Source organism: Choloepus didactylus, chromosome 11 (assembly GCF_015220235.1).
Source record: "Choloepus didactylus isolate mChoDid1 chromosome 11, mChoDid1.pri, whole genome shotgun sequence".
Classification (NCBI taxonomy): domain Eukaryota; kingdom Metazoa; phylum Chordata; class Mammalia; order Pilosa; family Megalonychidae; genus Choloepus; species Choloepus didactylus.
In genome coordinates, this window is record NC_051317.1 from 65,076,336 (window position 1) to 65,093,148 (window position 16,813).

Here is a 16,813-nt window from a genome sequence, read left to right on the forward strand (position 1 = left end):
AGACTAGAGGAAGTTGAACAATGAATCAGCGACCTTGAGGACCACAGAATGGATAATGAAAGAACAAAAGAAAGAATGTGGAAAAAAATCAAAAAAATAGAAATGGACCTCAGGGATATGATAAATAAAATAAAACATCCAAATATAAGACTCATTGGTGTCCCAGAAGGGGAAGGTCTAGAAAGAGTATTCAAAGAAATTGTTGGGGAAAACTTCCCAAACCTTCTACACAATATAAATCCACAAAGCATAAATGCCCAGCGAGCTCCAAATAGAATAAATCCAAATAAATCCACTCCAAGACATATTCTGATCAGAGTGGCAAATACTGAAGAGAAGGAGCAAGTTCTGAAAGCAACAAGAGAAAAGCAATTCATCACATACAAAGGAAACAACATAACACTAAGTAGTGACTACTCAGCAGCCACCATGGAGGTGGGAAGGCAGTGGCATGACGTATTTAAAATTCTGAGAGAAAATAACAAGAATACTTTATCCAGCAAAGCTCTGCTTCCAATTTGAGGGAGAGCTTACATTTTTCACAAACAAATGCTGAAAGATTTTGCTAATAAAAGACCTACCCTACTTCAGATACTAAAGGGAGCCCTACTGACAGAGAAACAAAGAAAGGAGAGATAGGTATAGAGAAAGGTTCAGAACTAAAGAGATTCAATATTGGTTCATTAAAGGACAATAAGAGAGAGAGGGAAAAAATATATCTGACAACATAAACCAAAGGATAGGATGGCTGATTCAAGAAATGCCTTCATAGTAAAAAGGTTGAATGTAAATTGATTAAAGTCCCCAATTAAAAGATATAGATTGGCAGAATGGATTGAAAAATATGAACCATCAATATGTTGCATGGAAGAGACTCATCTTAGACACAGGGACACAAAGAAATTGAAAGTGAAAGGATGGAAAAAATATTTCGTGCAAGCTACAGCCAAAAGCAAGCAAGAGTAGCAATATTAATCTCAGATAAAATAGACTTTAAATGCAAGGATGTTACGAGAGACAAAAAAGGCCACTACATACTAGTAAAAGGGGCAATTCAACAAGAAGAAATAACAATCCCAAATGTTTATGCACCCAATCATGGTGCCACAAAATACATGAGACAGACACTGGCAAAACTAAAGGAAGCAATAAGGAAGACCAATAAGGAAATTGAAAACCTGAACAATCTGATAAATGAATTGGATTTAACAGACGTACATAGAACATTACATCCCAAATCACCAGGATAAGATTCTTCTCTAGTGATCACGGAACTTTCTCCAGAATAGACCATATGCTGGGACATAAAACAAGCCTCAATAAATTAAAAAAAAAAAAATTGAAATTATTTAAAGCATATTCTCTGACCACAGTGGAATACAATTAGAAGTCACTAACCATCAGAGACTTAGAAAATTCACAAACACCTGGAGGTTAAACTACATACTCCTAAAATAAATGGCTTATAATGTAGAATGTAGGGGAACTAGTGATAGAGAGCAATTAATGAAGGGGGAAAGATAACCCCATAGGAACAGATATGCTATCATGGGTAAATTTAATGTTCTGGGAATGCCCAGGAATGACTATGGTTTGTTAACTTCTGATGGGTATGGTAGGATCAAGTTCACAGAAATGTTGCTAAAGTAGTTAATTTAGGTTAGTTGTTTTCTTCTTACTCCCTTGTTATGGTTTGTTTGAAATGTTTTTTTTTTATTGTATATCTTGAAAAAAAATTTTTTGATATAGTTTTTTAAAAAAAATTAATTAAAACAAACAATGAAGAAAATATGCAGAGTCCCCTTGAGGAGCTGGTGGAGAATGCAGGGGTGTTGAGCTTCCCCACCTTAATGATTGCTGATGTGCTCACAGACATAGGGTGCTGGTGGTTTGATGGGCTAAGCCCTCTACCACAGGACTTGCCCTTGGCAAGACTGTTGCTGCAAAGGATAGGCTTGGCCTGCATATAATTGTGCTTAAGAGCCTCCTCCCGATTGCCTCTTTGTTGCTCAGATGTGGCCCTCTCTCTCCAGCTAAGCCAACTTGGCAGGTGAAATCACTGCCCTTCCCCCTACATGGAATCTGACACCCAGGGGAGTGAATCTCCCTGGCAACGTGGAATATGACTCCCGGGGAGGAATCTAGACCTGGCATTGTGGGATGGAGAACATCTTCTTGACCAAAAGGGGGATGTGAAAGGAAATGAAATAAGCTTCAGTGACAGAGAGATTCCAAAAAGAGCTGAGAGGTCACTCTGGTGGGCACTCTTACACACAATATAGACAATCCTTTTTAGGTTCTAATGAATTGAAATAGCTAGCAGTAAATACCTGAAACTATCAAACTACAACCCAGAACCCATGAATCTTGTAGATGATTGTATAAAAATGTAGTATATGAGGGGTGACAATTGGAATGGGAAAGCCATATGGACCACACTCCCCTTTGTCCAGTTTATGGATGGAGGAGTAGAACAAGGGAGGGAGGAGGAAAAAAAAAAAAAAAAGGAAGGCATCCAGTGTTCTTTATTACTTTGGTTCTTTTTCACTTTGGTTTTTATTCTTATTATTTTTGTGTGTGTGATAATGAAAATGTCAAAAATTAATTTTGGTATTGAATGTACAAGTATATAATGGTAATGTAAACAATTAAATGTACACTTTGTTTTGTATGACTGCATGGTATGTGAATATATCTCAATAGAAATGAATTTTAAAAAACAATCAGTTGACCATGTGTCTGGGGGTCAATTTCTGAATTCTCAGTTCATTTCCGTTGATGAGTACGTCTATCTTTATGCCAATACCGTGCTGTTTTGATGACTGTAGCGTTACAGTAGGCTTCAAACTCTGGAAGTGTAAGTCCTTCCACTTTGTTCTTCCTTTTTAGGGTGTTTTTGGCAATTTGAGGCCCCTTTCCCTCCAAATAAATTTGATAACTAGCTTTTCTACGTCTGCAAAGTAGGTTGTTGGAATTTGGGTTGGGATTGTTTTGAATCTGTAGGTCAGTTTGGGTAGAACTGACGTCTTTAATAATATTTAGTCTTCCTATCCATGCTCATGGAATATTTTCTACCTATTTGGGTCCTTTTTTATTTCTTTTAGTAAAATTTTATAAGTTTCTGTGTAGAGGCCTTTTACATCCTTGGTTAAGTTATTCCTAGGTACTTGATTTCTTTAGTTGCTACTGTGAATGGAATTTGTTTTTTTTTTGCTTGCCTTTTCAGTTAGGTCTTTGCTAGTGTATAGGAACATTACCAGCTTATGTGCATTAATCTTATATCCAGCCACTCTGATGAATTTATTAGCTCAAGTAGCTTTGTGGTCGAATTCTCAGGATTTTTCAAATATAAGACCATATCATCTGCAAATAATGACAATTTTACTTCTTCCTTTCCAATTTGGATACCTTTTATATCTTGGCAGATTGCTCTGGCTAGAACTTCTAGCACAATGTTGAATAATAGAGGTGAAAGTGCGCATCCTTATCTCATTCACGATTTTAGGGGGAACGCTTTCAGCCTCTCACCATTGAGTAGTATGCTGGCTGTGGGTTTTTCATGTATCCCTTTATCATATTGAGGAAGTTTCCTTCAATTCCTACCTTTTGAAGTGTTTTTGTCAAATGGGATGTTGAATTTTGTAAAATGCTTTTTCAGCATCTATTGAGATTATCATTTTATTTTTCCCTTTTAATTTTTTAACGTGTTGAATTACATTAATTGATTTTCTTGAACCACCCTTGCATGCCAGGAATGAACCCCACTTGGTCGTGGTGTATAATTCTTTTAATGTGCCTTTGGATTCGATTTGCATGTATTTTGGTTAGGATTTTTGCATCTATATTCATTAGGGAAATTGGCCTATAGCTTTCCTTTTACATGGTATCTTTATCTGGTTTTGGTATCAGAGTGATTTTGACTTCATAAAATGAGTTATGCAGTATTCCTTTTGCTTCAATTCTTTGAAAGATTTTGAGCAGGAATGGTGTCAATTCTTTTTGTAAAACTTGGTAAAATTCCCCTGTGATACCATCTGGCCCTGGGCTTTATTTATAGGTAGATTTTTGATGACTGATTGGATTTCTTTGCTTGTGATTGGTTTGTTGAGGTCTTCTGGTTCTTTTGGGTCAGTCTAGGTTGTTCACGTGTTTCGTTTCCTCTAAATTGTTTAGCTTGTCGGCATACAGTTGTTCATAGTGTCCTTTTATGATTTTTTTGTTTGTTTCTTCAGGGTCTATAGTAATTATCCCCTTCTCATTTCTGTTTCTGTTTATTTGGGTCTCCTCTCTTTTTTGACTTTGTCCGTCTAGCTAAGGGTTTGTCAATCTTGTTGATCTTCTCAAAGAACCAACTTTTGGTTTTATTTATTCTATTATTTTTTGTTTTTTGTTTTTCTCCAGCTCATTTATTTCTGCTGCTTTAATCTTTGTTATTTCTTTTTGTCTACTTGCCTTAGGGTTAGTTTGCTGATCATTCTTTAGCCTCTTTAGTTGTTCAGCTACATCTTTTTTTTTTTTTTTTTAGCTCTTTCTTGCTTTGTGATATTTTCATTTAGAGCTATAAATTTCTCATTCAGCACTGCTTTCACTGCATCCCACAGGTTTTGATATGTTGTGTTCTCATTTTCATGCATCTCTAAATATTTACCAATTTTTCTTGCAATTTCTTCTTTGACCCACTGGTTGTTTAGGAGTATGTTGTTTAACCTCCATATATTTGTGAAAGATCTGGTTCTTTGGTGGTTGTTGATTTCTAGTTGCATTCCATTGTGGTCACAGAATGTGCTTTGAATAATTTCAGTCTCTTAAAATTTTTTAAGACTTGTTTTGTGCCCCAGCATATGACCTATCCTGGAAAATGTTCCATGGGCACTAGAGAAGAATGTACATCCTAGTTCTTGGGGATGAATGATCTATATATGTGTATTAAGTCTAATTCATTTATCATGTTGTTTAGTTTCTCAGTTTTCTTATTGGTCTTCTATCTAGTTGTTCTAGCTATAGAAGACAGTGGTGTATTGAAGTCTCCCATTATTTTTGTAAACATGTCTATTGCTCCCTTCAGTTTAGCCAATGTTTTGTCTCATGTATTTTGGAGCTCCTTGATTGGATGCATAAAGATTTATAATTGTTATTTCTTCTTGGTGAATTACCACTTTTATTAACATATAATGTCCTTCTTTATCTCTTATGACGTCTTTGAATTTAAAGTCTATTTTGTATGATATCACTTTAGCTACCCCAGCTTTCTTTTGATTGTGGTTTGCATGGAATTTTTTTTCCCATCCTTTCATTTTCAGTCTCTTTGTGTCACAGGGTCTAAGATGAGACTCTGGTAAACAGCATATCACTGGGTCATATTTTTAATCCATTCTACCAGTCTGCATTTTTTAATTGGACAGCTTAATCCATTCACATTCAGAATTATTACTGTGAAGGGAGTTCTTGAACCAGCCATCTTATCCTTTGGTTTTTAGTTGTTAGAGCTATTTTTTTTCCCCTCTCTCTTCTTTTCCTTTAGGTTACCCTTACTAATAACTCCTGTTCTGTGCTTTTCTCCAGACCTCTCTCTTTATTCTCTTTTTTTTTTCTCAGCTGGTAGAGCTCCCTTTAGAGTTTCTTGCAGGACTGTTCTCTTGTTAAAAATTATCTCAGTGTTTGTTTGTGAAAATTTTAAACTCTCCATTATGGTCATTTTTGAAGGAGAGCTTTGCTGGATAAAGAATTCTTGGCTGACAATTTTTCTCTTGCAGAAATCTGAAATATGTCATACCACTGCCTTCTTGCCTCCATGGTGCCTGCTGAGTAATCACTACTTAGTCTTATGTTGGTTCCCTTGTGTGTGGTAAATCACTTCTCTCTTGATGCTTTCATAAATCCCTCCTGTCTTCAGCATTTGACAATCTAATCAGTATATGTCTTGGAAAAGGTTTATTTTGATTTATTCTTTTTGGAGTTTGTTGGGCATCTTTAATTTGTATATTTATGTCATTTAAAAGGGTTTGGAAGTTTTCCCCAACAATTTCTTCAAATACTCTTCCTAGCCCTTTTTTTAAAAAAATTCAGTTTTCTTTAGATATATTCACATATCATATAGTCATCCATGGTGTACCATCAGCTGTTCACAATGCCATCATATAGTTGTGCATTCATCACCCCAATCTATTTTTTGGACATTTTCCTTGTACCAGAAAAGGTAAAAATAGGAATAAAAAATAAAAGTAAAAAGAACACCCAACTGATCCCCCACTTCCACTCTATTTTTCATTTAGTTTTTGTCCCCATTTTTCTACTCATCTATCCATACACTGCTTAAAGGGAGTGTTTAAGCAACAAGGCTTTCACAGTCACACTCTCACCCCTTATAAGCTACATTGCTATACAGTTGTCTTCAAGAGTCAGGGCTACTGGGTTGCAGTTTGATGGTTTCAGTTATTTACTTCTAGCTATTCTAATGCATTAAAACCTAAAAAGGGTTATCTATATAGTACATAAGAATGCCCACCAGGGTGACCTCTCGACTCCATATGGAATCACTCAGCCATTGAAACTTTATTTTATTTCATTTTGCACCCCCCTTTTGGTCAAGAAGGTGTTCTCAATCCCATGATGCCAGGTCCAGATTCATCCCCAGGAGTTGCCAGGGAGATGTACACCCCTGGGAGTCAGGTCCCACGTATGGGGGAGGGCAGTGAGTTCATCTGCTTAGTTGGGTTAGCTAGAGAGAGAGAGCCACATCTGACCAACAAAGAGGTACTCAGGGGGAGACTCTTAGACACAATTATAAGCAGGTTTAGCCTCTCCTTTGCAGTAATGAGCTTCATGAGGGCAACTCCTGAGATGGAGGGCGTGGCATACCAAACTGCCAGTCCTCAATGTTGGTGAGGACATCAGCAACAATCCGGATGAGGAAGCCCTAGCCCTTTACTCTTCTGTTCCCCTTTTGGAACACCAGTGATTCTTATATTTGTGTGTTTCGTGTTGTCCATCATTCCCTGAGATCCATTTCAAATTTTTTTATTTTTTTCACCATTCTTTTGTTTATGTTTTCAGTTTCCATAATGCTATCTATGAGGTTGCTAATTTGTTCCTTTACTTCCTCAAATCTGGTGTTATGTGTCTCAAGAATAATTTTAATTCATTTATTTTTATTTGATCAACAGTATTTTTCATTTTCATTAAATCTGCTATTTTTTTAATTTACTCTTCAAATTCTTCTTTATATTCTTCTAGAGTCTTCTTTGTGTCCTTTATATCCTGAGACATAATACTGATATTCGTGTATACTTCTTTGATTAATTGTTCCAAATTTTGTGTCTCTTCTGGCTTTTTAATTTGTTCATTTGGCTTGTCCATATCTTCTATATCCTACAAGTGCTTTGTAATTTTCTTCTAGCTTTGGGGTATTTGCTTGTCTTGATAAGTTATTTTGGGAAGTGCAGAATGAATTGAGCCTTTATATATAATTTGGTTTGCTGGAGGGTAGTTTCCCAGTTCTACCAGCAGGGGGAACTCTTGGGTACATCTTGCTGGAGTACAGTTTCCGTAACCTACCAGCAAATGGCATTGTCAAGTAGGTCTTCCCCAAACCCACTTTAGGTTTTTTATTTTTGTACTTTTTAAAAAGTAGATTAAGTTGTAGGTTTATAGAAAAAAAATTGCAGAAAATACAGATATACCCCTTCTCCCCCACACACTTTTCTGTATTATTAGCACTTTGCATTAATGTGGTACCTTTGTTACAATTGATGAAACAATATTATTCTAATACATTATTAAGTAAAGTCCATAGTTTACATTAGGTTCACTGTTGTACAGTCTTACAGTTTTTAAAAATTTGTATTCTATTAACATATATACACCCTAAAATTTACCTTTTATTCACATTCAAGTATATCAGTAGTGTTAATTACATTCACATTGTTGTGCTACCATCACCAACATCCATTACCAAAACTTTTCCATCATCCCAAACAGAAACTCTGTACCAATTAAGCATTAAGTCCCGATTCCCTAAATCCAACCCAGCCACTAGTAACCAGTATTCTAGTTTCTGACTCTATGGAATTGCTTATTCTAATGTTTTCATATCAATGAGATCATACAGTATTTGTGCTTTTGTGTCTTGCTTATTTCTCAGTATGACGTCTTCAGTGTTCATTCATGTATGTATGTATATATTAGAACTTCCTTCCTTTTTACGACTGAATAACATTCCATTGTATATATATACCACATTTTACCCATTATTTGTTGATGGACACTTGTGTTGCTTCCATGTTTTGACTTTTGTGAATAATGCCACTGTGAACATTAGTTTGCAAATATTTGCTTGCATCTCTGCTTTCAGTTATTTTGAGTATCTGCCTAGAAATGGGATTTGAATCATATGGTAATAATATACTTAACTTTCTGAGGAAGTACATGGAATCTTTTGGAACTGTTTCAGGTCAGATTCCCAGAAGACACACTGAAACTTCAGGTTTTGCATGTAGATTTATTGGGGCATGCTTTTGGTATCAAACCCTGTGAGAAGGGTGCAAGGAAAACAGCACTATGAAGATGGAGAAATTAAGTTGCTATGTAGTTGCTCCCAGAAGGTGCTCTGAAGCCAAAATAGCCCTTCAGAAATGTCCCAGATTGAGGCATAAGGGCTGGACCATTTTACCCCTGAATCCAAATTGAATGTGGGATGCTTTAGTATGGTGACATAATCTTGGATGAGGCAGCTCTCTGTAACTCAGGGAAATTCTTGAGAGTTCAGCTGTTAGTCACCAGCAGATAATACCCAGGAAGCTGGAGGATGAGTTCCTGAGTCCTAAAGAGGGAGATCTAAGTGGCATACACCACATTCAGTCATCATGGCAAGATCAGTTTTAGTGGAGTGGTGAGGGTTGAAAGGAGTCTGTAGTGCTAGAGCAGTGAAAGGGGAAATGAGGAGAGTTGAAAACTTGTTCAGACAGCTTAGCTGTGAAAGGGAGGAGAGAGAGGATATTCTATAGAAGTTCCTGGAAGACTGGAAGGGTGCGATTTATAATATGAATAGTAAGATTTGCCATGGGCAGGAGGCACTTCATTTCTACCATTGTAATGGAAGAGAGAAGTTCAGGTACAGCTGAGTTTATAGCATTAATGTGAGGAAGTTGAAGCAGTTCTTAGCAGTTTCTTCTGAGAAAGAGTAGAAAGAACCAACCTCAGATAAAGAAAGATTTGGTTGGGTTGAATATTTAAGGTGAGTAGAAAAGGTTTTAAGAGATTGCTGTGGAGAGTGAGAGAAGAGAGCTAACAGGATAGCCAGTAGGTGTTGAGGGCCCATTTAAGGTTGAAGTTTCTGATTTTGTAGAATTAATTTGTGGAGTTGTACATTATTTTTCCTGACAGTGCTTAATGTAATTAAAATATGAAAGTTAATGCTCTGTATCTCACCAGAGTACTTTTTTTTTTCTTTTTCTTTTTTCAATAGCCACCAGATCAAGTCGCTACAGTATAGTAACACAGGGGACATGATTCTTGTTGTATCTGGAAGCTCTCAGGCCAAGGTGATTGATAGAGATGGTTTTGAAGTAATGGAATGTATTAAGGGTGACCAGTATATTGTGGACATGGCCAATACCAAGGTAAGCATTAAACAGAATATTTTATTGAATTTAATTAACTCAGCACATTTATTAACAGTTTGTTTCAGTTGTCTGTTGCTATGTAATAATCCACTCCCAAAAGTAGTGTCTTAAACAAAAATAATTTTGCCTCAAAGTTCTGTTGATTGACTGGCAGGTTCTTGTGATTCATATATAGTGTCAGCTGGAGCACTAGAATGACTGTAAGGTCCCAGATGGCCTCACTCACATGGCTAACAGTTGGTACTCTGCAATTGCTTCTCTCTCTTTCTCTGTCCACATGTCTAGTTTAAGCCTTCTCATGGTATGGTTGTCTCAGTGGGGTTTGACTTCTTACTTAATGGCTGGGTTCCAAGAGGGGTATCTTACTTTGCCAGGTTTCTGTGACAAATACCACACAATTGGTTGGTTTAACAACAGGAATTTATTGTCTCACGGCTTCAGAAACAAGAGATAAAAAATCAAGGCATTGGCAAAATCGTGCTCTCTCTTGAAGTCTGTAGCATTCTGTTCCTAGCTTACTGCAGTCCTTGGGGTTCTTCAGCTTGTGTCTTTACCTCCCCTGACAAGGTGATTTTTTTTCTCTCTCCTTATGTCTGCTTTTCCAGGTATTGCTGACTTCCATCTTCTCCCTGTGCCCTTCTCTGACTCATTGTGTCCAAATTTCTTCTGCTTATAATGGACTCCAGTGATGTGGATTAAGGCCCACCTTGATTCAGTTGGGCCACATTTTAACTAAAAGTAACATCTTCCAAAGGTCCTATTTATAAATGGTTTCACACTCACAGCAGTACAGATTAAGATTAAGAATATGTCTTTGTTGGGGTACATAATTCAGTCTACTACAAGGGATGAACATGGAAGCTACATATTTCTTAAGGTCTGGTCTCAAATCTTACACAGTATCATAGGACCAGCCCAAATTCAGGGTAGGAGAAGACACTACCATTTGATGGGCGAGTGGCATGGTCATACTGTAAAAAACATGTGTGATAGAGGATATAGTTGCAGCCATGTTCAGAAACACAAACTGCCCTATACTTACTATGTGCTAGGCTTTAGAACAAGAAGGAAAGAATGTCTTATCAACCTTTTTATGTAAAGATTTTTAATTGGATGATGCTATTTTAAAATTAATGTATAAGTTGGTGTGTTAAATATCAGTTAACTATAGTCACAGTAAAGCTACAGAACTTAATGGTGTGAAACAACAATTATATATTCTTTTCTAAAAAAGTTACTTTTTTTTTTAAACTAGAGATTTGTATGTTTACTGAAAAGTCATGTACAGCATTCCCATATATTCCCCTATTATTGACCCTTTACATTAGTGTGGCACCTTTGTTATAATTGATGAAAGAATATTAAAATATTATTGTTAACCATAGTCCATAGTTGACATTAGGTGTACTTTTTCCCACATACCACCCCATTGTTAACATCTTGTAATAATGTCATACATTTGTTATAATTCATGAAAGAACATTCTTTTATTTGTAGTATTGACCATAATCCATAATCCACAGCAGGGTTCACTGTGTTTAAGAGTGTCATGTTTTATCCTTTAATTGTCCTTCCAGTAACATACACAACCCAAAACTTCCCCTTTCAACGAAATTCATCAACATACTACAGTGCTGTTAATTGAACTCACAAGAATGTGCTGCCGTCACCACCATCCATTTCCAAGCATTTACAGTCAACCTAAATAGAAATTCTGTACAAATTAAGCATCAACTCCCCTTTCTCTATGCCGATTCTATCCCCTGGTAGCCTATATTCTAGATTCTAACTCTATGAGTTTGCTTATTATAATTAGTTCATATTAGTGAGAGCATACAATATTTGTCCTTTTGTGTCTGGCTTATTTCACTCAACATAATGTCCTCAAGGTTCATCCATGTTGTCGCATGCATCAGGACTTCATTCCTTTTTACAATTGAATAATATTTCATCGTATGTATATACCATATTTTGTTTATCCATTCATTGATTGGTGGACACTTGGGTTGCTTCCATCTTTTGGCAATTGCAAATAATGCACTATGAACATCAGTGTGCAAATGTCTGTTCATGTCCCTGCTTTTGGTTCTTCTGGGTATATACCAGCAGTGGATTAATTGATCATATGGCAATTCTATTCTTAGTTTCTTGAGGAACTGCCACACTGTATTCCACATTTTACATTCCCATCCCAGTGAATGAGTGTTCCTATTTCTCTGTGTCCTCTCCAACACTTGTAGTTTACTGTTTTTTTAATATTGGCCAATGTAGGTGTGAAATGATATCTCATTGTGGTTTTGATTTGCGTTTCCCTAATAGCTGTGATGTTGAGCATCTTTTCATGTGCTTTCTGGCCATTTGTACATCCTCTTTGGAGAACTGTCTATTCAAATCATTTGCTCAATTTTTAATTGGATTGTTTGTGTTTTTATTGTAGAGTTATAGGGTTTCTTTACATATTCTGGTTAATAAACGATTGTCAGATATGTGGTTTCCAAATATTTTCTCCCATTGTATAGGTTGCCTTTTCACTTTCTTGACTTTCAAAGCACAAAAGTTTCTAAATTTAAGGAGGTCCCATTTATTTATTTCTTCTTCCGTTGCTTGTGCTTTGGGTGTAATGTCTAAGAAGAAACCATTGCCTACCACAAGATCTTGAAGATGCTTCCCTACATCTTCTTCTTGGAGTTTTATTGTTCTGGTTCTTTTTTTTAGGTATTTGATCCATTTTGAGTTAATTTTTGTATATGTTGTGAGATAAGGGTTCTCTTTCATTCTTTTGTATACGGATATCCAGTTTTCCCAACACCATTTGTTGAAGAGACTCTTTTCCAATTAAATTGACTTGGCAGCCTTGTCAAAAATCAGTTGACCGTAGATGTGAGGGTCTATATCTGAACCCTCAAATTGAGTCCATTGTTCAATATATATACCTTTATGACAGTACTATGTGTTTTTACACTGTAGTTTTGTAATATGCTTTAAAGTAAGGAGGTTTGAATCCTCCAACTTCATTCTTCTTTTTCACAATGTTTTGGAATTTATAATTGGCTTTTCCATTTCTGCAAAGTAGGCCATTGGAATTTTGTTTGGGAATGTGTGGAATCTGTAAATCAAGTTGGGTAGAATTGACTTCTTAACAATGTTTGGTCCTCCAATCCATGAACATGGAATGTCTTTCCATTTATTTAGGTCTTCTCTGATTTTTTTTTTTTTTTTCCCTGAATGACATACAATTTTATTTCAGGAAAATAACTGTCATAATTGCAGATTAACTGGAAAATTCCTTTCTAAAAATATAACTCCACAAGGATAGAAAAATACCACAGAGTACTTGTGCATCAAAGGAAATTGCTACTTTCATCTAACCTACACAGGAGCATTTAAAGACAGTAAGTACATTTCTGTCTAAATTAGAAATAAGGAAGGGGAAAGGAACTAACACGTAATTTGCTTTCCTTGGGTATAAAGTTGTTTCATTTTTATTCATTCATTTCATTCACTCACTCACTTATCCATTCAACAGTTTAAAGAGTAGCAAAATATTAGTTTAGACACAGAGAATATAAGGATGAACAAGACACAGTCCTTGCCCTCAATATGTTCTCTGTCTAGAGGAAGAAACATACAGATACCTTCATACACATATACACATACTCCCACACACATATACACCATACACACATATATACAATCACACACATACATATTCACATGCAAACACACATGCACAGATGTACTCACATACACACACTCACACAAATACATGGTTGGGAGCTAATAAAGTGATGACAGTGAATTGAGTACATTTTGAAGTTGAAAGGGGAAAAAGCGATACAGGAATGGCAACAATCCTGTGAGACAGCTATTTATAGAAGCTCTGTGAGGTTAAGGAAGTCAGTATTTGTAGAGTTGTTAAATCCTAGGGAATTAGGTTTACGAAGATTCAAATTCCAGCCTCTGATTTCTTTTAGCAATGTTTTGTAGTTTTCTGTGTAAATTTATTCCTAGGTAGCTGATTCTTTTAGTTCCTATTGTAAATAGGAATGTGGTACAATTTTTAAGATTATACTGTTTGTGCAATTATTTCAATCCCAGAGGAAAGCTTCCTTTCCTTTCTCCTTTCTCTGGGAATCTTGATCATTTATGTTTGGTTTTCTTTTGCCTCTGCTTTTTTCTTTTAACTCTCCTTTCTTTTCCTCTTCCTGCTTTTGCCTGGAGGGCCAATTCTTGGAGGAGGGTCACTGGAGATGACTGGCCCAAGTCTATATTGCCCAGCCAAACAGGCCAGGCACCCACGAAGGAGGCACAGCCACGGAAAGGGGTTCAGGAAAGACCCTAAAAAACCTTTTTGACAACTCCCCAAGGTGCACTTACCTTGTGTGTACAGCAGATGGTGGTTTTCTACAAAATTTCTCCCTCACTAGTAAGTGGGCCTTGTGACTTTCTGTTTCCACCACCTTGCCCATGTTGGGTATGGAGTTGAAACAGTTGGCAGCAGTACTTGTATGGGGTGGGCTAAAACTGAGGCTGAAAGCCTGAATCTAGTGATAACAATTTGCTGATCAAAAGTCGTGGCCCCCGTGTTCTTGGGGAAGTGTGCTTTCACACCACTCTCTGTGACGGGTACTGGACTGAGGCTGCGAATCTCGAGAGTGGTGGCTATATGCTGGCAGTTGCCACCGAGTGCTTTACTCACAGTTTTTTTTTTTACTGTATTGGCTTAGCCTTTTTGTCCTGCTCTTCCCTATATCCTCTATAATGCTCCTCTGGCCTCTGGAGCTTGAGAACAGTTGTTTCAGATGATTTTTGCCTGTCCCCTAGCTGTTTTTGGCAGACTGAGTGAGTCCTGCAGCTCCCTTCTGTGCCATCTTCCACCAAAGTCCAGCAATTATATATTCTTGCTCTTATACCTGTGAGTTGGCTGCTCTTGCCTGGGCTTGACTCCAAGATGAAGATAGAATCTAGGACTATTTCTTGGTTCTCTGGTCCTCCTTTAACCTTTGGACTGCTTGTGGACATGTTTTTCTTATGGTGATGGCAGAAACAAAAGACAGAAATCATCTGTGGAAGTACATTTTAAGACTTTGCTCATACCATGTTCACTACATTCCACCGGCCAAAGCAAATCACATGGTCATGGCTGACATCAATAGGTTCGAGAAATATACCCAGTCAGCAGTGAGAGGAACTGAAGAGTCACTGGGCATAGGGTTTGGATACAAGGAGGGTTGATGGATGGTGAACAGTCATGAAGTTTACCACAGATACAATACAGTCTCGGTAGTTAGGACTGATACAGAATTTTTGAACCTTCATTTGAATTCTGATTTTTACTCTGTTCCCTCCTCTGTCAATAGAGTATCTTCAAATACTTATCTTCGTGGTTTGTGCTTCAATCAGAATCTTGTGGAAGATGTGATTATCTAAGAAAACAACTTGTTTTAGGTGCTCTAGTTGAGCTATTGGATTCAATTAATATAGTATTTTTTTCAAACTGCTCTCCTTTGAATCCTAGGGAAGTATCTCTCAACCCTAAATAAAACATTTGGGGCTCCATCTCACCCTCCTTATCTTCAATCTGAATAGTACTGTTTTTATCTGTTTTTTTATGAAGCTCTCAGGATCCAAAATTTTATTTAAACAACTTGTTTGTGGAAACAAAAGTTTTAAATTCCTATCTATATTTCCTATAGAAATATAGGAAATTAAAATATTAAGTTAGTTACTAATATAACAAAAACTACAGTATACTATAACACAGTATAGTATACTATAACTATATGTTACAACTCCCCTCACCCTGCCAAATATATCTCCATTTTGATTTCAAAATCATTGTTTATATTTATTCCCTCCATTTCCCAGAGGCAATATAGTTGATTGATAACTTACTTGTGTGGGAAATGTTACTGATATCTTAATTATAGTCTTTGGTTTGAATGGTGGGCTTTGGTAATGCAAGAATGATTATTCAAAAGTACTAAATTTCTTGGGAAACTTTCAAATTTTATTATTTTTACTTTTTGACCTCCTTTCTGATTCCAAGAGTAATTAGTAAATTGTGGCTTTAATGGAAAATTCAGTGAATAGGACAGTAAAGAAAACATACTAAATATATCTGATCTATTTGATAGCATATTATATACTTCAATATGAATGGTTCTTTCTGATTATATTGTTAAATTGTTGTTTTCTTGAATTTGTATCTCTAATCTTTACCTCCTTCCATATGTGTGTGTGCACATGTAGGTGTATTTAAGAGTACTTATAATTGTACAAAAATGTTTTCTTTCTGTTAGATATAATAACACAGTGCATTACAGTGAGACTAATTATACAGGTACTTTTCAAAAATAAAGTTGATTAATTTCTGTAAGTAATTCCTGTTTATTATAGAAAATTTGGAAAAAAAATAGATGAAAATATTACTCATAGTTCCATAATGAAATATAATCACTAACATTTTAACTGATTCACTGTGTCTCTTTATTTCCTTAATGCGTCTGTGAAAAACTGTTTTCCAGGCACATTAGAATCTTTACACCAGTATTATCTGGAGCCATGTTTTGCATGTTCTACAGAGTCTTGGAATCGTGTGCAAGTGCCTTAGGGGTTGCAGTCAGTGGGGTGGAATGAGAGGCCTGGAGATGGAAGTAAGGGGCAGGAAGGTCTCCCACTGTTCTGTTAACTAAAGCTGCCATTATGCTAAATACCATAATGGGTTGTCTTTTATAAAGGCGATTTATTAGGTTACAGATTAATAGTTCTAAAGCCATAGAAGTGTCCAAACTAAGGCATCAACAAGAGCATACTTTCACTGAAGAAAGGCCGAAGGCGTCCAGAACATATTTTTTGTCAGCTGGAAAGACACATAGCTGGTGTCTGCTTGTCCTTTGCTTTTGGGTCCTGGTTTCAAAATGGCTTTCTCCAAAATGTCTCTGGACTTCTGTCTCTCTTAGCTTCTCTGTCTCAGCCTCTGTGTATCCTTGATTGTTCTCCCAGGGCATTTCTCTCTAAGTGTTTGGAGCTCCTGTCTTACCTTCTCCAGGGCAAACTCTGGGCTTCACTTCTTAGCTTAGTATCTCCAAATGTTTTTCTGTCTGCATCTCCAAGTATCTCCAAGTGTTTGGGTCATTTGCGCTCTCAACTCTCACAAGGACTCTAGTGATCTAATTTAAGACCCACTGCAG

At 36.5% G+C, this 16,813-nt stretch overlaps 1 protein-coding gene across 2 annotated transcripts in view; it reads left to right on the forward strand.

Moving 5' to 3' along the window:
* The window catches only part of WDR70 (WD repeat domain 70), a 558,042-nt gene that overhangs the window by 201,058 nt on the left and 340,171 nt on the right, over window positions 1-16,813 (forward strand). For both annotated transcript variants that reach the window (XM_037799489.1, XM_037799490.1), the window contains exon 8: window positions 9,464-9,617. In XM_037799489.1, coding sequence (XP_037655417.1) covers window positions 9,464-9,617 — 154 coding nt within the window. The remainder of the gene's footprint in view (window positions 1-9,463; window positions 9,618-16,813) is intronic.